At 40.2% G+C, this 24,512-nt stretch overlaps 1 protein-coding gene across 3 annotated transcripts in view; it reads right to left on the minus strand.

Annotated features, from left to right (window-relative positions):
* The window catches only part of Atrnl1 (attractin like 1), a 752,002-nt gene that overhangs the window by 713,101 nt on the left and 14,389 nt on the right, over positions 1–24,512 (minus strand). For all 3 annotated transcript variants that reach the window (XM_004659313.2, XM_045148305.1, XM_045148313.1), the window contains exons 2-4: positions 13,285–13,368; positions 9,799–9,912; positions 1,609–1,737 (exon numbers count right to left, since the gene is read on the minus strand). In XM_004659313.2, coding sequence (XP_004659370.2) covers positions 1,609–1,737; positions 9,799–9,912; positions 13,285–13,368 — 327 coding nt within the window. The remainder of the gene's footprint in view (positions 1–1,608; positions 1,738–9,798; positions 9,913–13,284; positions 13,369–24,512) is intronic.

The raw sequence follows: 24,512 nt of genomic DNA on the forward strand, positions 1-24,512 counted from the left end.
TCAGCACTCAGCTCTCACTGACAGACACAGCATCCAGAGTCACAAAGAAGAGGGAAAATCAACAAAGAAACATCAGAGTTGAATGATATTATAGATCAAATGGATTTAATAGACACCTACAAAATATTCTGTCCAAAAGCTTCAGCATATACATTCTTCTCAGAAGCCCCATGGAATTTTATATTTCATGGCACAAAGCAAATCTTAACAAATAAAAGAAAAATTCCAATTGATCACAAAGGACTAGAACTAGAAATAAGGAGACACTACTGAAAATATACAAACTCATGGAAACTAAACAACACATTACTGAATTATGACTGAGTCATTAAAGAAATCACTAAAGAAATTTTTAAGTTCCTAAAATCAAATAAAAACATGTCAACCCCTTCCAGTTATAATGGAAGCAGTTCTAAAAGGGAAGTTTATAGCTGTAATTGCCTGCATTTTTTAAAAAGCCAAGAAATTATACATAATGATAAAATACCTCAAAGTTTAAAATAAAACAAACAAGAAAAAAACAAACCCAGATCAGGGAATAGAAGAAAATAATAAAGATAATAATAATCAGAGTGGAAATCAATAAAATAGAAACAAAAAGAACTACACACCAATCAATAAGCAAAGAATTGGTTCTTCTAAAAAGATAAGCATGTCTGACAAACCTCTAGTCAAACCAACCCAAAAGAGAGAGGGGCAGACGGCCCAGATTAATAAAATTAGACATGAAGAGGTAGACATCACAAGAGATACCAATGACAACCTGAAGACCATTAGTAAATACTATGAAAACCTATATTGCAATAAATTGGAAAATCTAGAAATAGACAAATTTCTAGACAAATATGATCAATTAAAATTAAACCAAGAAGATAGAAACAATATAACCCAATATATAACAATGACACTGAAGTAGAAACAAAGACTCACAACCAAAAAAGCCAAGATGGATTTAAGCTGAATTCTGCAAAATCTTTGTAATATTGATAGCCTTCAAACTACTTCAGACACAAAGATGGACGAAGTGTCAGACACAAAAGAGATTTTCAATATCATCTTTCTTATGTTGGAGGCAGTAGAATAGCCATGCAGTCTGTTTCCTAAGCTTTAATTTTCCCCAGGCTTAAAATGGGAAAGTCAGACACGTGGCAAACTGTTGTAAGTAATACAATGCACAAATACATAGCACCTAAGACCATCTCTGGGAGGCAGGAGGACTATCAAAGCTCAGCTTCCACACTCCTCTTCAGACTGTAAGTAAAATACCCGAGAGGAACAGAAAGAGTTCAGACCCCCTTGCGAGCCCATGCACCTGCCCCTGCCCGTTAAATTACGCTGTTCTATTTGTTTACTTAGTCATTTGTCGAGCAATTTTAAATCTTGTAGTTAATATTTCAACCAAATAATCTGCTAATATAACGTCCTTGGACTTGGAAATGATCAGAAATCATGCCTAAGACAATAACTGTGGCATATTACTAATACTTCATGTTACTTAGGAAGGAATCCTAAATGATTTGAAATTTAACACACCAGTCTGTTCCTGATATATAACACATTTATATATAATAGTGCAAGACTACAAAATGGAATTGAAAAAATACTTACGAGTAGAAAATGTTGAACCCTGTTAGATTATAGGCAGCGTCACTAAAAAAGTGTAGCAGTGCAAACCCAGAGGTTGTGACAACTTCAGGCACCGTTTCATTTCCTCTTACTTCAGGGACAATCAAACCACTGGGGGTTAAAAAAAGAAAAAACAGCAAAATTTAAAAATATGTATTCCCACTGTATTAAGATGACTACTTCTCAGAAAAACTTCTTCAAAAATACTATCACAGGCTGAAGAGATGATGTAGTGGTTAAAGTACTTGCCAGTGAAACCTGAGGACCCAGGTTCAATTCCCCAGGACCCATGTTAGCCCGATGCACAAGGTGGCGCATGCATTTGAAGTTCGTTTGCAATGGCAAGAGACCCTGGCGCACCCATGCTCTCCCTCTCTATCTCGAAGAAATAAATAGATATTTTCAAATATATATTATCAAAATTATTCATGTGTGTACATTGCAAGGGACAACTAGAAATAAAAATAATAAAAAGTCTGAAATTGTCCCCAGGACCCACATAACCAGATGCACAAGGGGGTGCGTGTATCTGGAGTTTGTTGGCAGTGGCTGGAGGCCCTGGCATGCCCATTCTCCCTCTTTCTCTTTCTCTTTCTCTCTCTCTCTCTCTCTCTCCCTCCCTCCCTCCCAGCTTATTTCTGTATCTCTACAATACATAAATAAAAATAAAATATATTTTAAAATATATACTTTGGGGGCTAGAGAGATGATCAGCAGTTAAGGAGCTTGCCTGCAAAGCCTAATGACCCGGGTTGGATTCTCCAGTACCTACATAAAGCCAGATACACAAAGTAGGGCATGCACTTGGAGTAAGTGTGCAGCAGCTGAAGGCTCTGGCATGCCCCTTCATTCTCTTTCTTTCTGTCTCTATCTCACTCTGCTTACAAATAAATATATGAAAATATTTTTAAAATAAAATATATGCTTTCATATTTATTTAAAATTTTGCATCATTTATGCAAACTGCACTAATACATAAATATTATCAATTAGAATATTGCTCACTCAGGCTGTTAGGCACACACATGAAAATTATTGAGGTGAGTTTTAAATGTACAAAAAACCAAGAGCTCTAAGTTACTATTTCTTTTTTGTTTGTTCATTTGCTTTTTTTTTTTTTTTTTTTGAGAGCAACAGAGAGAGAAAGAGAAAGAGGCAGATAGAGAGAACAGGCGCGCCAGGGCCTCCAGCCACTGCAAACGAACTCCAGACACATGCGCCTTCTTGTGCATCTGGCTAACGTGGGTCCTGGGGAATCGAACCTTGAACCGGGGTTCTTAGGCTTCATAGGCAAGCACTTAACCGCTAAGCCATCTCTCCAGCCCTCATTTGCTTTTTTTTTTGTTGTTTTTTTTTTGTTTGTTTTTTGAGGTAGGGTCTAACTCTGGCTCAGGCTGACCTGGAATTCACTATGTAGTCTCAGGATGGCCTCGAACCCTCAGAGATCCTCCTACCTCTGCCTCCCGAGTGCTGGAATTAAAGGCGTGCGCCACCACGCCCGGCCTCATTTGCTTTTTTTGACAGTGGGTTTTCTATTGCTTCCCCAGCCGTCCTTGAACTTAAGACAATCCTCCTGCCTCAGCCTCCTAAGAACTGAGATTGCATGTGTGAGCCACCACATTTCAGCTTTGACGCTTCTCTTTTAACCTACCTGTTATGAATATAATTACATGCCCTCATTTAGTCATACATACTACCCTCTCTACATTCATGAAAGTATGCAGTCAGTGAAAACATGGTAACAAATTATACAACCCAAACTAGTGAATTCTTTTTTTGTTCTTAAGGTCAAATTTGGTAAGGTATTGTTTGCATACATACAATACACTCAGTTCTAAACATATGCACCGGCACAGTCACCACAATCCAGCAACAGAACATTTCCATGCTCACCAACTGTTCTCTTATATTCCTTCCTAGTCAGTAGTCCTTTACATACGGCCTCAGAAGTCTTTTACTTTTTCTGCTACTATGTCTTTTTAGAACATTGCAAAAATAAAATCATAAGGTACACATTCTACATGTGATTTCTTTCTCTCAGCATGTTTTTAAGATTCATCCCTATTTTTCATACATCTGTAGTTTATAACTTCCTCAAAACATCTTGAGTTTTGGTAAATTATTTTAATGAAAGCTTAATTTATATTTAGGCAGCACTAGGAACTGACTCCTATAATCAAATCATACTTTCTAGAAAAATGAATCACTAGAGTTGATTTATTTTTCAGACACAAAGTAAAAAGTAATCAACCCTTTATTTAATTCCTTAGTAATTGTTATTGTATCTACTAGATAGTAACAGAACAATGAATTATACAAGGAGACTGTCAATATAATTCAAATTCTGTAATGCCAGTCTTAGTTATACACACACGCGCGCGCACACACACACACGCACACACACACACACACACACACACACATTTTTGTAATAGTGAGATTACACTTGTTATGACTTTTCCGGAGCAGATGTGAGCAAACATCTAAGGCTCAGGGGACACCATAGGAAGAAGGGGCAAAATGAGTGGAAGAGCCAGAGGAAGGGGTGGTATTATATACCTGTCTCCCCAAAATTAAAACACCCCCTCCTGGAGAGTGATGGGAACCCAGGGAGACTCTGGAAGCTAATAAAACTTAAAAGGTTCAGGAAGCTCTCAAAAGTTACAAGATTCACAAGGCCCCTCCCCAAGGTTCTAAGCAGCCAACAAGTGCTGGGGAGGAGAATGGGGTATGACTCAGCGGGTAAAGAATTTGCCCTGCAAGCAGGAGTTCTTACATTTGGGTGGCACAGCCTACCCGTTGTCACCCCAGTTTAGGGACCCGATGTCACCTTCTGGCCTCCACACATGTCCACACATGAACCCACATAAACTACACTCACACACACACAAGCCTTCATGAGTCGTCACCCAGGCTCCGGTGGGCTTTTCAGAAACACAGCTGCTTTGTGTCACCCATGCTCCTCTGAGTAACCCAGTAAGCTCACAGAGTCACCATGTTACATGTTGGGGGGAATTATTTCTTTGGTCCGTTTCTGGGGTCCTACCTGAAGTGAACAGATCTTTACTCATGTCTCCCCATGGAAAGTCACAACATAAAAATAAGTATGCTGGTAATTATAGTATTCCAGAACTTTAAAATAAATACACCTAGCCTCTGAGACCTCTCTGAAATAGGAAAAAGAAAATGGATTTGTTTGTTTGCTTATTTATAAGTGCTTTTAAAGCAATAAATGAAAGAGGATATCCACTCATTATAAAACTTACCAGGCAATTTGGACCAACCAAATTACAACACAATATGCACAGGAAAATGGCTATGTAAACCAAAAATAATCTTCCTGAAGTTATTGTGGAGCTAATTGATACCAGAAAAGAAGCCTAGGCACTGAGGTCATTTCCCTTACAGGCATATGCTGATTTCCAAGTTGAAAGTAAGTTTTTAAGGGCTAAGAAATGGGAAGATAGTTCAAGATTTTATAGAGCTAGGGGAAGAAGAGAAATTTGAGGCATTCAATTTTAACTGGGACCCCAACAGCTAAGAGTTGAGAAAAGTGAGCTACTTTAAGCCAGGCTTACCAAGAATGGCATTGCAGCTTAGCTCTGAGACACCTCAACATTGCACTTTGGCTGAGCTGACTATGGACTGACTGCTGGTGTCTAGAAATCTGCAAGAATGTGTCTTTCCAAACCTAAAGTATTGCTATGTATGATTTTCCCAAACTCAACATCCACCACACATTTGTCTAGCACTCATTTTTCCAGCACATGGTGGGGAAGGGAGATGACTCTTCCATTCCAAACATTCTCTCTGCCGTCTAGTAATGCCTTGTCTATAGAATAAAGTCCAACTTGTTAGTGTGGTGTATGAGTAATCACTACTACAGTATGTAAAAGAAAAGGTCTGGAATGATGGCTTAGTGTCTTCAAAGCCTAAAGACCCAGGTTCAATTTTCCAGTGCCCATGAAAGCCAGATGCACAAGGTGACACATGCATCTGGAGTTTGCTTGTGGTGGCTTGAGGCCCTGGCATGCCTATACTGTCTCTATATGCCTCTGTCTCTAATAAATAAATAAGTATTTTAAAAAATTAAAAAATGAGGGCTGGAGAAATGGCTTAGCGGTTAAGCGCTTTCCTGTGAAGCCTAAAGACCCCGGTTCAAGGCTCGATTCCCCAGGACCCACGTTAGCCAGATGCACAAGGGGGCGCACGCGTCTGGAGTTCATTCATAGTGGCTGGAGGCCCTGGAGCACCCATTCTCTCTCTCTCTGTCTGCCTCTTTCTCTCTCTCTGCCTGTCGCTCTCAAATAAAAATTTAAAACAAAAATCTTTTTTAAAAAATTTCAAAAATAAAAATTAAAAAATGAATTGAGGTCAAGAACAATATAGCACGGGCTCGTATCTGACTGTCTCTTACCAGACAGCAGCTTTGGGCCACTCTCAGAATCTTTCTGTGCTGCAATTCTCAAGTTGGGTCACTGTAAAGGTAACACCCACCTAAGAAGTCAGTGTGAGGACTAACTGAACTGGTAAATATAGAGAACTGTCACACAGTACATGTTCCTGACTGCTGCTATTGAGCAGTCTGGCTCCTACCTATCATGTGGTGAAGCTACTCAGAACCACCAACTCCAGTTTTCATGTTCCATTTGAACATGTTTTTCTCTATCTAGAATATTCTATTTGCCCTATACTTTTCCTATTATTCTACTAAGATAAAATTCACCATGGAGGATTGGATATTTGGTTGAAATGATATCAATATCTCTCATAATATGACTACACTTAATATGTGTGAGAATCTGTTTTCATGTCCCCATTAGTGCATGACTATTATACAGTAAAGAATTTGTCAGGCCTCTGTTACCAGTTCTTGAAATACAGCTTTTAAATCCTTAGAATTTCCCAAGTCTTTGTTATTTGTGTAAACCCACAGAGCTTATGCCAATGGGCACCCAGATAACAGAAGCTAAAGATACACTTCAGAATGGGGACTGGCCACACCAGTAAGATCTGAGGACTAAAAAGTTAAAGCCATGTGATATTATCCTGACTTTTTTATATTGAGAACTTTATTGTGTTAATATATTGCTTATTAGTCATGTTCCCACTCTCCACCCCACCTCCTTGAGGGCCCTCCTCACTGAGGCTATCAGTATTCACTGTGGGGTCCTGAATGCACCCAGTCTCTGGGGGATGGGGAGAGCAGGGAGGATAATGCCTCAGAGCAGACCTTCCCAGCCTGTTACTCTTACATTCTCTCTGTCTCCTCTTCCGCAATGTTCCCTGAGCCTTGCAGGGAAGTTACAGAGGAAGCGGCAAACTACATATGAGTGCTGATTTTACTGCTATCCTGAGACCTTCCTCCAGAGAGGAATAAGAGATCCTGAAGAGACTCAAAACTCATCAAAGCAGAAAATCAAAAAGATACAGAGTTCAACACTAAAGGAGGCCTATCCAGAGGTGGTAGTACATGCTGGTAAGAAATTGCTAAAAGTGAGCTGGAGAGGTGGCTTAGTGGTTAGGGTGCTTGTCTGAGAAGCCTGATCCAGGTTCAATTTTCCAGGTCCCATGTAAGCCAGATGCACATGGTGATACATGCATCCGGAGTTCATGTGCAGTGGCTAGAGGTTCTGGTGTGCCCATTCTCACTTACTCTCTCTCTCTCTCTTTCTCCCTCTCTCTGTCTCTAATAAATAAATTAACTACTTAATTAAAAGAAATTGCTAGCAGAGGCTTATAGCCTGACTTTTTAAGAAGAAGGAAGCTGGAGATTTGAGTTCAGCCTCACTGTGGACAATATTCAATCAAGCCTACTAGTTCTGATTTCTATTCTTTGCAATAAAACTGTGGTCATAAATTAAAAAGTTATGTGGATAATTCTACCAAATTATCAAATATTAGGGAAGCAGGAAAAGCCTTGAGATTGCGGTCAGATGAGGAGAAGCACAGGTGGACAACTCTAAACCTCTAAGCAGTGCCTGAAGTAGGGGCAGTCTTGTGGGTGACCATCTCCCCACTCTAGGAAGCTTGGCCTACCTCCAGATGGTTGGACACTGAACTAATTGTAATAACCTTTGCCTTATTCCTTACTATATCCTCCAGGCTTCTAACAGTCTCTGGAACTGAACTGTTTATCAAATGATTAAAAAAAATAATGTGATTGATTGAGTAATAAATATTTGCATAGCTGGCAAAACTCAAACATAATTAGATTCTGTTTCTTAGCAGAGTAAAGCAGAAACTATAGGCTTTGAAATGGAGGCTGGAATCCAGGTCTTGGCTTATCACCTATTAGAAGCACACAACTTCTCCAGTCTCAACTTTCTCAGTTGTAAAGTGTGGGAAACGTTTTGAGGCTGAGGTAACAGGCAAGCTGACAGCAACACTGAGTAGCATAAAGTGGATATTCAATGGGCGTCATTTTCCATCTCCCTCAGGACAGGTAACAGGACCACAGCTAATGAAAAGTCCCCACTTCTATCTTTAGTCATAGACTAAATTTCACCCTAATAATCTTATGAAAAGTCCTCTATTAACATGAAAGAGTTGGTAAGAATGTGATAAATCAGTGCTAATTAATGCAGAGTCATTCAATTAAAATACTAACAAAAGAAAAGATGCATTTAAATGGTCAGTTAACAATGTCATGAAAAATTAAAAGATGATAGCAATGTGATATTTTATTTTTTAATGTTTCTTTTTTATTTCAAATGTTTATTAAAAACTTCCATGATTATAAAGAAACATCCCATGGTAATACCCTCCCTCCCCCCACTTTCCCCTTTGAAACTCCATTCTCCATCATATCCCCTCCCCATCTCAATCAGTCTCTCTTTTATTGTGATGTCATGATCTTTTCCTCCTCTTATGATGGTCTTGCGTAGGTAGTGTCAGGCACTAACTATGAGGTCATGGATGTCCAGGCCATTTTGTGTCTGGCGGTAGCACTTTGCAAAGTGATATTTTAAATTGCCAAAAATACATGTGTGGGCCCTGGATAATATCTTTTTAGTAATGATGCTTTATCTTACATTATAATTATTCTCAAGGGTCTATCCCATTTAATAATTATTATCCTTAAATAAGACACTTATAACTAATGTTTCTGTAATATTTAAACAAGTCAAAACAGAAATTCTAAAGTATTTTCCAAAATCTTACAGAATAAGTATCTGGACCACTACAAGTTCATTTTGAAACTGTCATAACATATATTATATAGCCATAAGCTATACAATAGAACGACAAGTCATTGCATGTTTACTGAAAAAAGTTCATGATAGAACAGAATATGTGGCAAAGTGAACAGTGGAAAGAAAAATTTAACTGAAAATTGACAGGAACAACAAGGCCAGATCCTCAGCAGTGACAGAACACAAGCAATATTGTGCAAAAAACAAAGGTAAAGAATCACTTAATGAGCAACTAGCCAACAATCACATTAATGAGGTTGGACACAAAGCACAAATTACATGTTCATAATTTTTCTATGTCCAACATATTTACCTTTTACTCTCAAATACAACATTAAAAATATAGGTCCTTAACATGCTATGATTTTATTTGACTAATAAAATTTTGAAGTAAAATATTCCCACACTTTAACAACTGGTCCTCTCCTATATTAAGCCATTAAACAAAGCATAGTTTTGTCCTTTTGCCCCAAATTTAAGATTTCACTAAAAGAAAAGCACAATTATAAATATATATACATCTACTTGTGTGTACATGTACATATGTGTGTATGTCGGTGTATGTGTATATATGTATACATATATATATACATACATACACATACACACACACATATATACAGAGATATTACCCTAGTTTTTCACCTTACTCTCTTCAAATAGTCCTAGAAACAGATTCAAACCACTTTAAAAAAATAAATTAAATTCATGAGAATATAGGGTACTTCTTTAAAAAAAACAGTATACAGTTCCAATAGAGTGCTTATTTATCTAAGCTGTATCAAGATTTATATTATAATATATATATTTAATAATCATATAATACAACATGGTATTATAATAATTCTTGAAGTTTAGCTATCAATAGCCTCACTAAATATGAATACAGATCAATGAGTTTCAAATTAACAAATTATACAGATATTTACTTTCCTACAACTGACTATACATCCATCAATTAAACATAATTACTCACCTAAGTACAGCTATCAATGGTGCATATATTGAGTCTCCATCATAAACATACATATGATCCCAGCTACATTCTGTAGCAAAATGATTGAATCTTAATCTTAACACTGCATTTGGACTGAAAAAAAATAAAAAACCTTTAACATATAATATATAAAGCATACTCTTAAAGCTCAGACATACTTTATAAAAATATATTTAGAGGGCAGGAGAGATGGCTTGGCGGTTAAGGCACTTGCCTGTGAAGCTTAAGAACTCATGTTCAAACCTCCAGGTCCCACATAGCCAAACGCAGTGACACAAGTGTGCAATGTTGCACATATGCCACAAGGGGGCGCATGCATCTGGAGTTCATTTGCAGCAGCTGAAGGCCTTGGCACACCTTTCTCTCTCTCTCTTTCTCTCTCTCTCTCTCTCAACAAAATAAAAAAACATATAAATTTAGATACTTTTTTTATAAATACTTAAGTTACGGGGGGGGGGGACAAGCTATCAGAATAAAACTCAAGCATTTAATAGGCCACATGTACATATAATAATTTTCTAAAAGTTATTTATTCAAGAAAATTACATGTCTTGATTAAGGTAGATGTGCACAGCTCATATACATTATGAAACCTTATTGAGCTGTATACTAAAGGGAGAGGGTTTACCATAGCAAGTTGTACTTCAATAATGTTGGTTACAAAAGTTCAACATTTGTCAGGCACGGTGGTACACACCTTTAATCCTAGTACTCAGGAGGTAGAGGTAGGAAGATTGCCATGAGTTTGAGGCCACGCTGAGACCACACAGTGAATTCCAGACCAGCCTGAGCTAGAGACCCTACCTTGGGAAGAAAAAAAAAAAGAAAAAAAAAAAGCACTCAAGAAGAAATTAGTTTCTAAAGAACCTCTAAATGGATGCATTAAGTTCTTTAAATTTTATACTCAAAAGGTCTCAAAAGTAATATACTATGAAAAAGTAGGGCTGGAGAGATGGCTTAGTGGTTAAGCACTTGCCTGTGAAGCCTAAGGACCCCAGTTCGAGGCTCGATTCCCCAGGTCCCACGTTAGCCAGATGCACAAGGAGGCGCACACGTCTGGAGTTCGTTTGCAGTGGCTGGAAGCCCTGGCGCACTCATTCTTCCTCTCTCTCTCCCTCCCTCCCTCCCTTCCTCCTTTTCTGTCTGTTGCTCTCAAACAACTAAATAAAAATAAACAAAAAAAAATTTAAAAAAAAGAAAGTAAACTAAGTCTGTAGGTATACAGCAAAGAACAGCTTTTGTTTAAAAAAAAAAACGAAAGTAACACCAATAGATGACTCCAAATACAATACAAAACTCATAAAATGGGGCTGGAGAGATGGCTTAGCAGTTAAAGCACTTGCCTGCGAAGCCTAAGGACCCGTGCTCGACTCTCCCATGTACATTAGACACACAAAGCGACACAAGAACACAAGGTCACATGTGCACACAAGGAGATGCACACATCTGGCGTTCAAGTGCAGTGGCTGAAGGCCCTGGTGTGCTAGTTCTCTCTCTCTCTCTCTCTCTCTCTCTCTCTCTCTCTCTCTCTCGCTCTCTCGCTCTCTCGCTCTCTCGCTCTCTCGCTCTCATAAAAAGAACTCCAAAAAATCATAAAATGTCTCAAAAAACTGATATAAATTAATGATCTACTCATAATAATGTTTAAGTACAGAAGTAGCTTCAAGCCCTAGTTATGCGAAATACTTCTAAAGGTATAAAAGTATTCTGTTTAAAGCTTGGTGTGGTGGCTCACACCAATAAACCAGCTCTCACGAGGCTGAGATAGGACAATTAACATCATGAGTTTGAGGCCAGCCTGAGCTATACAGAGTGAGTTGCAGGTCAGCCTGGGCTAGAGTAAGAACCTGCTTCAAAATGAAAAATGTTCTTTTTAAAAGACCCTTATTTTTTTTAAACCAGTAAGCCATCTCTACAGCCCCAACAATTTTTTAATAGTAATTTTTTATTTATTATTATTTATTTATTTGAGAGAGATAAAGAGGTAGAGAGAGAGAGAATGGGCCGGTGTACCAGGGCCCCCAGGCACTAAAAACAAACTCCAGATGCATTGCCACTAAAAATGAACTCCCTTGTGCATCTGGCTTACGTGGGTCCTGGGGAATAGAACCGGGATCCTTTGGCTTTGCAGGCAAACGCCTTAACTGCAAAGTCATCTCTCCAGCCCTTCTCTTTCTTTCTTTCTTTCATTATTTTATTTATTTTTTTGGTTTTTTAAGGTAGGGTCTCTGTGGTGGTTTGAGTCAGGTGTTCCCCATAAACTTAGGTGTTCTGAATGCTAGGTTCCCAGCTGATGGAGATTTGGGAATTAATGCCTCCTGGAGGGAGTGTATTGTTGGGGGCCGGCTTATGGGTATTAAAGCCAGTTTAACCATGCCAGTGTTTGGCACACCCTCCTGTTGCTGTGGTCCACCTTATATTGGCCAGGGGGTGATGTCCACCCTCTGCTCATGCCATCGGTTTCCCCTGCCATCATGGAGCTTCCCCTCGAGCCTGTAAGCCAAAATAAATCTCTTTTTCCCAGAAGCTCCTCTTGGTTGGGTGATTTCTAACAGCAATGTGAACCGGACTGCAACAGTCTCACTCTAGCCCAGGCTGACCTGAAATTCACTATGTAGTCTCAGGCTGGCCTCAAACTCATGGCGATCCTCCTACCTCTGCCTCCTCCCAAATGCTAGGATTAAAGTTGTGCACCACCATGCCCAGTATAAAAATTATTTTTAAAGGGAGCATTAGGGCTGGAGAGATGACTCAGTGGTTAAAGGCACTTAATTACAAAGCCCAACAACCCAGGTTCACTTCCCCAATACCCATGTGAAGCCAGAGGCACAAAGTGGCTCATGCATCTGGAGTTTGCTCGCAGTGACAGAGGCCCTGGACATATCTTTCTCTCTCCTTGCAAATAAATAAAAATATTTTTAAAGTAAAAAAATAAGTGGATCATTAGAACTAAAATGATAAAAAGTGTTAAAATGTGTATGAACCAACCCAACTTATCATAGAGTATTTTTATACTTTCTACAGTTTTTAAATTTTCCTACCAAGGTATTTTTCAAAGCCAAAAAACAAAAACCTACTATATTTAATGCTTCAATAACATAATTCAAAAATTAAAAATATAATTTATCTATCATATCATCAATGAAGGAGTACTATAATTTATGTTTTAAAATCACACAAGAATTATGAATATGTTCCAATTAACTGTCCAGGAGTGGTGGTGCATACCTTTAATCCCAGCACTCGGGAGGCTGAGGTAGGAGGATCGCTGTGAGTTTGATGCCACCCTGAGACTACATAGTGAATTCCAGGTCAGCCGAGGCTAGAGTGAAAGCTTACCTCAAAAAAAAGCAATGAACTAAAATGCATAACATAAAACCAAATGACTTAATGCTTTAACACCAGTCATTTGCTTTAGCACTTCAGCACAAAATCAAGTTATTCAACTCAAATTGTAATACTTACTAGCCTTCAATTAGCCATGTACATTTTGTTTTATATTTATAGTTAATTGGACCATCTGTTAGATATCCAGAAGGTTCTGTTAACCTAGAAAACAAAATCATGAAAATAATTACCTTAAAGTAACTTTAAGACACAGAATAGTAGCATGGCAAAATGTTTAAATCATTCAGCCAAATGAATGAAACTTGTAATATCTAAAACGGAGGGTGTGTTTACCGCCTACGCCTAAACATATGAGGCCCATTTCAACTGCAGTGGTGGAAGCAACCGCTGGGAGACTGATCGTTACACTCATGGATTCAATGTTGAAGCAAGGTTGATTAGGTTAGACTTTATCTGCCCCAAAATCGGGTTGTGGCAAAAGAAGGAAGATCAAATGCACTCTGGATGGCACACATTTATGGAGTAAGAAAGCAGAAACGTGTGCCTCATTTTAGGAAGATTCCACTGCATCTGCTTGCTAAGCACCCAAATTGCAGTCCTCAGACTTCACAGAGTTCTGCTATGTACTTATCATGATGTTCCCTTGCCCACTCAAGCCCAAGGTCTCAACCACTTTAAAAATATTCACATACAGCCGGGCGCGGTGGTACATGCCTTTAATCCCAGCACTCGGGAGGCAGAGGTAGGAGGATTGATGAGTTCAAGGCCACCCTGAGATGACAGAGTTAATTCCAGGTCAGCCTGGACCAGAGTGAGACCCTACCTCAAAAAACCAAATATATATGTATATATCTTTTCACATACAAAAATGAAAATAAGGGGCTGGAGAGATGGCTTAGCGGTTAAGCGCTTGCCTGTGAAGCCTAAGGACCCCGGTTCGAGGCTCGGTTCCCCAGGTCCCACGTTAGCCAGATGCACAAGGGGGCGCACGTGTCTGGAGTTCGTTTGCAGGGGCTGGAAGCCCTGGCGCGCCCATTCTCTCCCTCTTCCTCTGTCTTTCTCTCTGTCTGTCGCTCTCAAATAAATAAATTTAAAAAAAAATGACCAAGAAAATATTTAAAAAAAAAAATGAAAATAAGAAAAAATTCCTCCAATTTTCAGAATCTGGAAATATTCAAAGCAAAAGTCTCAAATCTACATAGCTTTGGACTTCCTATTTTTGGCCTAATTATTTTATCATAAAATCAATGTCTTAAATAATTAAAGTACCTTCCTGCTCAGCATTCACATACATTTATGTAAATACACACATATAAGCACACACACTTCCAAATAACTGGTCTTTATATATTTACATAAACATACACACCTATACACACAGACATTAGGGTCATAATCTACTTTTAAGTAAATAAAAATTAAAATATTCATATAGCATAAAGGCTTAATTAGGATAAAAAAAGTTCATTTACATAAATCAGGGTTGACAGAAAGGTCAGTCAATGCTAATGTTATCTGTCTTTCATTATCTTTACAAAAGACTTTGGCAATAAAAGGGCTAATTTATGCTTGAAAAATATTAAAGAGTAACAGAAAAATTCCTATGTTCTCAAAATGATAAGCCAATAAAGTGAGCCATTTTCTACATGTCAGGTGCTAATGTGTTAACATACTGTGTTACCTCATTTAAAAATTTCAATAACCTGGGCTGGAGAGATGGATTAGCAGTTAAGGTGCTTGCCTGCAAAGCCCAAGGACCCCAGTTCAACCCTCCAAGTCACACATAAGCCAGATGCACAAGGTGCCACATATACTTGGAGTTCATTTGCAGTAGTTGGAGGCCTTGGCACGCCCATTCTCGCTCTCCCTCTGCTTCTTTCTACCTCTCAAATAAATAAAGTACATTAAAAATGTCAATAATCCTGTAAGATAGCTATCCCGTACCACATAATAAAAAAAAACTAAAGCATAACTTAGTAGGTTAATATAACTTGCCCTGATTTCTCATTTCCAATAACACTAGATGAAATAATTCAGAAAAAAACATTCTACTGATGACAACTTGAAAAGTACCATAATAATTATTCAATCTCTAGTGTTTTACCAGTAACCAAATAAAAAGTCTACCTACCAAGCCACGACCCAGAAGTTGTGAATTCTTTGAAAGAAGCCAGGCATTCAGAGCTAGTTTTGCTCTGGAGAGATTTCCTATCTACAAGAGAATCCAAAAGGCTGTAGGGTTGCCTCAAGGAGGGGAATAAAATGAGAAGAAATAGCCCACAGCAGAGAGCATCAAATACAAGGCATGACACTTAACTTGGGCACAGAGACTGGCTCTTTGGGTGATGGTGTGTCAGAATGAAACTAGCCTTTACCACACTGGAGCCTTGCTGCAGTCATCTGGGCAGCAGAGAACCCCCAAGCCTTACAGCTGGCTTAGGGTGACGTTGAACCGCTAGTGGAGCGAGGTTCCTAATGGAGATACACGATGCTCTCCAAAGAAGGGTCTAAATATACCAGGCTTCAAATTACATCAAGCAATAATTTTTCAAATGAAATATCTAACAAGATCACAGATAATTTAATTAATAAAAATAATGTGCTTAATAGTAACATGGTTAGTAATTAAGCCTAAGAAAATGCATGATAAGAAGTAAGAAGCAACGGGCAACAATGGGACAGAATAACGTTGATCTGCTTATTGATTTTATAAGGTGAACTAAGTAAAACAAATGAGCTATGTTGAAAAGGCAAAAAGGTAGGCTGGAGAGAAAGCTCTGAGGATAAAGCATTTCTCAGGCGAGTGTGATGAGTTTAGATCACTATAACCCCATAAGGCAGAATGTGATAGGACGCATCGGTGATCCCTGCGTTCCCATTGTGAGATGGGAGGCACAGACGCGGGAACTCCCCAGAAGCTCGCTACCCTGGCATACACAACAGCAAACGAGAGATCCTGTCACAAACAGGGTGGTTACTGAGGACCAACAGCAAGGGTTAAGCTCTGCCCTCTACCACAGCATGCTGTGATGTGCATGGCAACACACGTGTGTGCGCGCGCACCCCCCCACACACACACCCCAAAATTTTAAAAAGGCAAGATTTCATTTTATCAGTTAGCTGAAAACTATAAAACATAACAGTATTTGGAAAATTCTAAAGAAAATTTTGGTACTAAAAAGCTAAAATAATCAAACAAGAATCTAAGGGGCAGGTATAAACACAAATTAAACACAGCTGAAAACAAGCAGAGAGATTTAAGAAGATAGGCTAATAGCATATATCCCAACTGTGCCAGGTTAACTGAGACATCACGCTGCTGTGTGTTTAGGTCATATCACTCTACCAGGTAAAAGTTGTTGATGGTAAAACCCAGAGCCAGTAAAAGACCTAGAGACCAATGGAACAGAACTGAAGACCCGGCCCTTACTTCCAGTAACTACAGCTACTTGATCTTTGACAAAGGAGCCAACACCACCACAGAAAAGACAGCATTTTCAACATCTGCTGCTGGACAAACTGGACAACCACAAGCAGAAAAATGAAACGAGACCCACTCCTCTCACCATGCGCAAAAATCAACTCTAAGTGGATTAAAAACCTCAATATAATACCTGACACTATTACATGACTGAAAGAAAAAATAGAAGGAACTCTCCATGATGGAGAAACATTTCCTGGACAATATCCCATTAGCCCAGGAAATTGAACAATCACTCAACCAGTGGGATCTCACGAAGCTAAAAAGTTTGTACAAGCAAACATACCCTAAACAGAGTCAACAGACTACCCAAAGAACAGGAGAAACTCTTCACCCAGCTACACCACTAACAGAGGCCTAAAATCTAGAATCTACAAAGAACTCAAAAGCTAAGCAACAAGAGCTGTAGAGATGGCTTAGCAGTTAAGGCACTTGCCTGTGAAGCCTAAGGACCCACGTTCAACTCTCCAGATCCCACGTAAGCCAGACTCACAAAGGTGAGGCACAAGGTCACCCATTCCCACTAGGTGGCGCATGCATCTGGAGTTCACCTGCAGTGGCTAAGGCCCTGGAAAGAAAGAAAGACACTAAGCAATACAAAAAAAACCAAAGAATCAACTCCAAAAAATGGGGCAGAGAACTGAATAGGGGGCTGGAGAGACAGCTTAGCAGTTAAGGCACTTGCTTGCAAAGCCTAAGAACCCATGTTTAACTCTCCAGACCTCATGTAAGCCAGATGCATTAAGATGATGCAAGTTCAAGGTCGCACATATGCACTTGGTAGCACAAGCATCTGAAGTTCAATTGCAGTGGCTGAGGCCCCAGAGCACCAATTTTCTTTTTCTTTCTCTCTTGCTCTCACTCTCTAAAAAAGAGAGAAAATTGAATAGGAAATTCTCAATGGAAGAAATACAAATGGCTAATAGTTAATAAAATGTTCAACATCCTTAACCATCAGGGAAATGCAAATTAAAACTATGAAATTCTACCTTACTCCACTCAGGATGGCAATCATTAAAAAAAAATCAAACAACAATAAATGAGGATGAGGATGTAGGGAAAAAGGAACCCTCACTCACTGCTGGCGGGAGGGTAACCTTGTAAAACTACTGTGAAAATCAATATGGAGACTGCTGAAAAAGATGAAAATAGAGCTACCAACTGACCCAGCCATCCTTCTACTGGGTATCTGCCCTAAAGGCTCCACTCTTCACTGCAGAGATATGAGCTCAACCGTGTTTATCGCTTCTCAATTCACAATAGCTAAGAACTGGAATCCACCCAGATGCCCATCATTTGATGAACAGATAATGAAGATGTGATGTATTTACACGAGGAATTCTTCTCAGCAGTAAGAAAAAGTAATATAATGAAAATTTTAGGAAAATGGACATAATTGGAACGGATCCTAGGTGAACTCAGAAGAGCACAGAAAGACAAACGCTGTATGTTCTCCCTCGTCGGTGGCTCCTGATCTGGAACAGCCTGAGTTGCAGGCGCGCCTGGCAGAGAACTTGAGGAACAGATAACAGGGATGGAAGGGTTTGGGGGGAAGGGAATGAGAGGGGAGAGGAAGATACACACAAAACTAAATCCAAAATAAACTGGTACCATAGAAAACCTCCTCCTGGATAACAGACTAAAAGACATACCCCTCAACAGGATTATGGGGGAGATCGTGTGGTAAGAAGCACCGTGGTGGGTACAGTGTAACTCTAAAACATCTGGCTCTGGCTTATAAGTCCCAGCATAAGAAATCAGTTACACCATAGACATTTGGTGATGGAAAACATGCACAGAGGGAAAAATAGTGTCCCAGATTAAATAAATGCCATGCATCCATCTCAGCCAGAGCAAAAACTCTCATATGGGATGATTAATATGAAATCTTGACTCTGGGGATAGCTTTATACAATATATGAATGAATGATCCCATTGTAATAAGCTTGACAACTTCAAATACTTGGGGTTTCTGAAAAATTAGAATGAGATACTCTTCAACTGTGTAACTTCCTTAAATGTGGAAGAAGTTCTGGTTCTATAAACTTCATGATAGAAGGATGTGTGTGTCAATGTGGGGAACTGCCATGACCTCTGTAAGCTGTACAATCAATTATATAATTGTGCAAAATGAAGAAATCAGTTACAACCTATACTGAGCTGTTTATCAGAGACCTATGAGATCCCCAAAACAAGACAGGCTTCTATCAAAGCACCTGATTACCTGCCTAGGTAAAAGTTAAGACCCTACTGCTAACGACACCACATCCTGCTGACACAGAGCACTGAGGGATCTAGCTGAAATCTGGTAAGAAGCCAGTTCCCAGAGAGTTATTCCATGTAGTGCTGTAAAGTGCTACATGAGCTGCTGGGGGGAAAAAATGGCCAACAGCATTGTAAGCAAGTAGGAGTCACTACTATGCGAAAGCAACCAGCCTAACAGCACGTATCATACCTGTGCAATGGAGGCACCCGGCCTAGGCAGGTAACCAGTGGCTTTCAGATTGGCTAAGGGATCCACTCAGTGGAAAGAAACCCATAGCTGGAACTAGGAATCAAGTCAAAATCCTTTAGAGACCAAGATTATGGACTTCGAGGAAATGCTCGCACTAGATTTTGGCCAAAAAAAAAGACGCTACACTCATCAAAATCTTTCTAACTTGACAATGCTTACCCCTTTAACCTATGCCAATCTCACTCTCCATTACAGAATTTTTCTTTTCGAGAAGGCAGTGAGAACCAAGGCCAACCAAAATCTAGCAACGATAGCTGACTCCATGGTAGGAGACGAACCGCTCCTTCACATCAGCCAGAGCTCAGATGAAACTACAGCGGAACTGGCGAGATGAGCAAGGGCGCTGCTTCTGCTTCCACGTCGAGCCTGACCACCTGTACCAGGGTGATGGAGACAGACCCTGAGGACGCTCAACCCGTACCAAAGCCGAGATCCAGAAGTGCCTGAGAGCACAGTCCACACCGTGCCTCAGAGAAGTTTGCAGAAGAGAGTGTGGAAAGAAGGTAAGAGCCACGGGGCTGGGCGGCGTGCTGGGAGCATCATCCTGCCCACAGGAACCGACAGGTGCGTTCATGAGCCCTCAGTGAGTTCTGATACCTCCAGTGAGCGAGCCCTCAGTGGAATGAGGGTGGGGAGAGGGGACATAAGAAGATAGCCAGGTGGAAATATGACCAATATGCAGTATGTTTACATGTTACAAGCTCCCAATAAATGTTTCAGTTCAAGAATAAAACCATAAATATAAAATATGATCTTACAGGGAAAACAAGGATCATAAGAGATTTGCAACTTGTTTGTTCTATGCACAAGTTTATCTCTCCTTCACATTTGTTTTTGGTTTTTGTTTTTAGAGAGATAGGGAGGGAGAGAGAATTGGCGCACCAGGGCTTCAGCCACTGCAATCAAACTCCAGACACCTGCACCACCCAGTGTTCGTGTGCAACCCTGTGCTTGCTTCGCCTTTGAGCATCTGGCTTACGTGGGATCTGGGGAGTCAAATATGGGTCCTGAGGCTATGCAGGCAAGCACCTTAACCACTAGGCTATCATTCCAGCCCTCCTTCACATTTTATTCTATATACAAGACATTGGAAATAAAGTCTGTAATTTACCCTTTAGATATAAATTCAGTGTGGCTGTGACTGAATGTGAGAAGTGATCAATATCGCCAACAGTAACACAATGGCTTTCAGGTTATGTCTCCTCATAATGGCAAGATAAAAATGGTTGTACAAAAGTGAAAACCTTTTATTTGTAGGAGTGGTTTTGATTACTTGGGGGGAGTTTAAATATATCCAAACGCTCCTTTTGGAAGTTAAATCACTGAAAGGTACACGGTGCCTGTTTGTTACACATCTGCTGCCTCTCATCTCCACACTCATCTGGTCTGCCTGCTGTATGAAACAGACCTGGACCCTTCAGACATTTCTCTCTGCCAGACGGCAAAGACCTGAGCTGCGTGCTTCCTTCACAGAATGCAGCACAGAGATCTCGGGAGAAGGGGGTCTTGCTTCCAGGTTCCCGTAGCTTTGCAGCACTACGTTACTGCAGTGTGTATGGCCAGTGGCATCCAGTAACCACGAGCTTCCCCCACCACATCTTCCCAAGCAATTCTGTATCAGAGTCCCTACACTGAGACACTTCCCACAAAGTTTTCTCAGCTTCCTAGAAAATATCTCAAGGCAAGTTCTCCAGCGCAACCCCAAGTAAATTTCCTACCATTCACTATGCCACAGCCGTGCCCACCCAGCGAAATGTCAACCTCAGACACAAAGGACAGGGACTCTTACTTAGTTGAGGTGTTCTATCTCAATCATAGGAGCGTAACTATTTATATATATGTATATACTACGTATATATTTATAACAACTGTTTCTATCCTTCAGGGTTCTCTTTCTTACAAATCCTCATTACTCTAATCTCTGTTATAAGAAATAACACTTCATTAATTTTACCTATTAAAATTATGTTCTTTCCTTAATGGACAGAGAATAACCAATGAATATCAAGGACATGCAAAATATAATGACAATATCATACTACTTAGCACCCAACAAAAAGACTAAAATTTTAAACATTAACCGTATCACATGCTGGCATGGAAATACAGAAGACGAATTCTGAAGGGAATAAAGCCGCACGACCTCAGAGAAGAATCGGGCGCCGTGTTCCATGCACGCCTCACCGCACATGACTAGTGACGGAGCTGCGCCCATGACCCCCGGCCCCCACCACTGCCAACCCCATTTTCCAGTCAGGCACCTAAGGTCAGTAGCTGCATCTTGGTTGAATGAGAACCTCAGGCTACTGGAATTCACCTTGCCTGTGCAAATGGTCAAGAGTGCTTCTGAATCCATGTTTTCCCCTGCCACGTCCCTGTGGGGGTAAGCTGCTAATGCCCACTGTGGTTGCTGACCTTAACAGACTTCTTCTTTTTTTTTTTTGGAGACAACCTGTTTGAAAATTTTTATTAACATTTTCCATGATTATAAAAAACATCCCATGGTAATATCCTCCTTCCCCCCCCCTTTTCCCTTTGAAATTCCATTCTCCATCATATCCCCTCCCCATCTCAATTAGTCTCTTTTATTTTGATGTCATGATTTAACAGACTTCTAATTGACCACCCTCTCTTCTCTTTGCCAGTTTTCTATAGTGCCTCCAAATCTCCCATATATATATATTACATGTACACACTTGTGTCAGGACATCTGCTTCAAGGAAACGCATCTGCAAGACGGGATGGGATCCTGGTGTTGGGCCACTTAGCAAATGGCTGCACCGTGAGAGCGCACCGTGCAGACTGTCAGCCTGCAGCACCAGGGCTCAGATGTCTCTTACGGGGAGTGGAGGTGGCTTACCAGCGGAAAGGGTTGGACGCTCTAATACAATAGGCTTATGAATGTCCTGAGATCTCTGTGCTGCATTCTGTGAAGAAAACACACAGCTCAGGTCTTTGCCGTCTGGCAGAGAGAGATGTCTGAAGGGTCCAGGTCTGTTTCATACAGCAGGCAGACAGGATGAGTGTGGCGATGAGAGGCAGCAGATATGTAACAAACAGGCACCGTGTACCTTTCAGTGATTTAACTTCCAAAAGGAGCGTTTGGATATATTTGAGAAATTTTTAGCAGCAAGGGTTAATTATTAAGGCATTGGAATTAGTAGATTGCTATTGAATGACATGGGTGTGCTAAACTGAGAAAGTTATGGACTTAATCCAGTCAATTTTAGGTACAGCAAGAAAGCCAGAGGTTTCTCTAACACTTGAAGAAACAGTTCTGAAGAAAGAAGAAAACAAGTAAAAGACTAGCTGTGAATGGATAAAAACAAAAAAGGGGTCTCAGGGAGATAGAGTAGTTAGGGAGATAGTGGAGTCCGTGAAGTGTTTACATCCACAATACTACATAAAATGCTGGGTGCCGTGGAGGGTCAAGGAGGGGCAGAGAAAGAGAGATCCTGGGAGATGGCTAGCCAGCCAGGCTAGTTTAATTGGTGAGCTACCGATGACTGAGACCCTCCCTCAAAAAGAGATGGATGGGGGCTGGAGAGATGCCTCAGCGGTTAAGGCACTAGCCTGTGAAACCTAAGAACTCATGTTGGAAACTCCAGGCCCCATGTAAGGCAGACAGACAGTGACGCAAGCACACAATGTCACACATGCACACAAGGGTGCGCACGCGTCTGGAGTTCGCAAAGGCTGAAGGCCCTGGCACGCCCATTCACACACACACTCACTCTCTCTCTCAAAAATAAAAGAGATGGATGAGTTTGTCCTTCACACACATGCACACAAATGATGATGCAAACATACCCCCACACACAAACTTATTGTTTAAAAAGGTTTAATTCACAGCCCTTATAAGACTCCAAGTATCCTAAAGGGGAAGTAGAACCCTGGAACTTACAAGGGTGCTATCTGACTAGATGTGCTGTTGAACATCTGTTGAATGTACTGTTATACCCTCTGAATCTTCAAAAGCCATGACTGGGAAAATAAATGACTTCTGGCCTTCTTTAAAAGTGGCTAGCTGGGCCGGGCATGGTGGCGCACGCCTTTAATCTCAGCACTTGGGAGGCAGAGGTAGGAGGATCACCATGAGTTCAAGGCCACCCTGAGACTCCATAGTGAATTCCAGGTCAGCCTGGGCTAGAGTAAGACCCTACCTCGGAAAAACAAACAAACAAAAAAAAGGTGGCTAGCTGGGCTTGGTGGTGCATACCTTTAATCCCAGCATTTGGGAGGCACAGGTAGGAGGATTGCCCTGAGTTCAGAGGCAATTGTAGATTATGTGACTACATAGTTACTTCCAGGTCAGCCTGAGCTAGATCAAGAACCTACCTTGGAAAACCAAGAAAAAAAATTTTCTAAGTGGCTACTTGAGGTGGGCGTGGTGGCACATGCCTTTAATCCCAGCACTTAAAGAGACAGAGGTAGGAGGATTGCTGTGAGTTCAAGGCCACCCTGAGACTACATAGTGAAGTCCAGGTCAGCCTGAGCTAGAGAAAGACCCAACCTGGGGGGAGGGTCTACTTGACTTTTAGCTACAGCAAAAAGTAACATCAGAACTGAATTAAATCACTTTAACCCATTAATGGCAGTGGGCTACAATAATGAGTCCTCAATCAGTACAGTTAGTTCATGCACAATGACCACATGAAAACCATAAATGAAAAATCCCCAAGTGTATGGAAGTTCAAAAGCAAATTTCTAGGTCACAAAGCCATCGACAAATATTTTAATTAGCTAATTTCAAATTCACAACATACGAAATGTATAAGATACAACTAAACTAATGATTGGAAGAATTTAGAATGCTAAAAATAAATATTTTAAAACTGAAAAATTATAGCTGGAGAAGAAAACAAGAACACTTTAAAACAAATTATAATGAAGGAAACAATAATGATATAAAAAATACTTGAAAGAAAAAACCACATAATAAAGAAAAATAAATACAACCATAAATTTATTTTATGAATCACAGAGCTTTAAAAAACTCCTATTAATCTGGGGCTAGAGAGATGGCTTAACGGTTAAGGCATTTGCTTGCAAAGCCAGAGGATCCCAGTTCAACTCTCCAGGACCCACGTAAGCCAGACGCATAAGGGGGCACATGCATCTGGAGTTCATTTACAGTGGCTGGAGGCCCTGGCCTGCTCACTCTCACGCTCACTCGCTCGCTTGCGCGCGCTCTCTCTCTCTCTCTCTCTCTCTCTCTCTCTCTCTCTCTTTCTCTCTCTCTCTCTTTCTCTCTGCTTCTTTCTCCCTCTCAAATAAATAAATTAATTAAAACTCCTAGTAATTTAATCAAGAAAGAAAAAAAATATTAGGGCTGGAGAGATGGCTTAG

This window comes from Jaculus jaculus, chromosome 1 (assembly GCF_020740685.1).
Source record: "Jaculus jaculus isolate mJacJac1 chromosome 1, mJacJac1.mat.Y.cur, whole genome shotgun sequence".
Taxonomy (NCBI): domain Eukaryota; kingdom Metazoa; phylum Chordata; class Mammalia; order Rodentia; family Dipodidae; genus Jaculus; species Jaculus jaculus.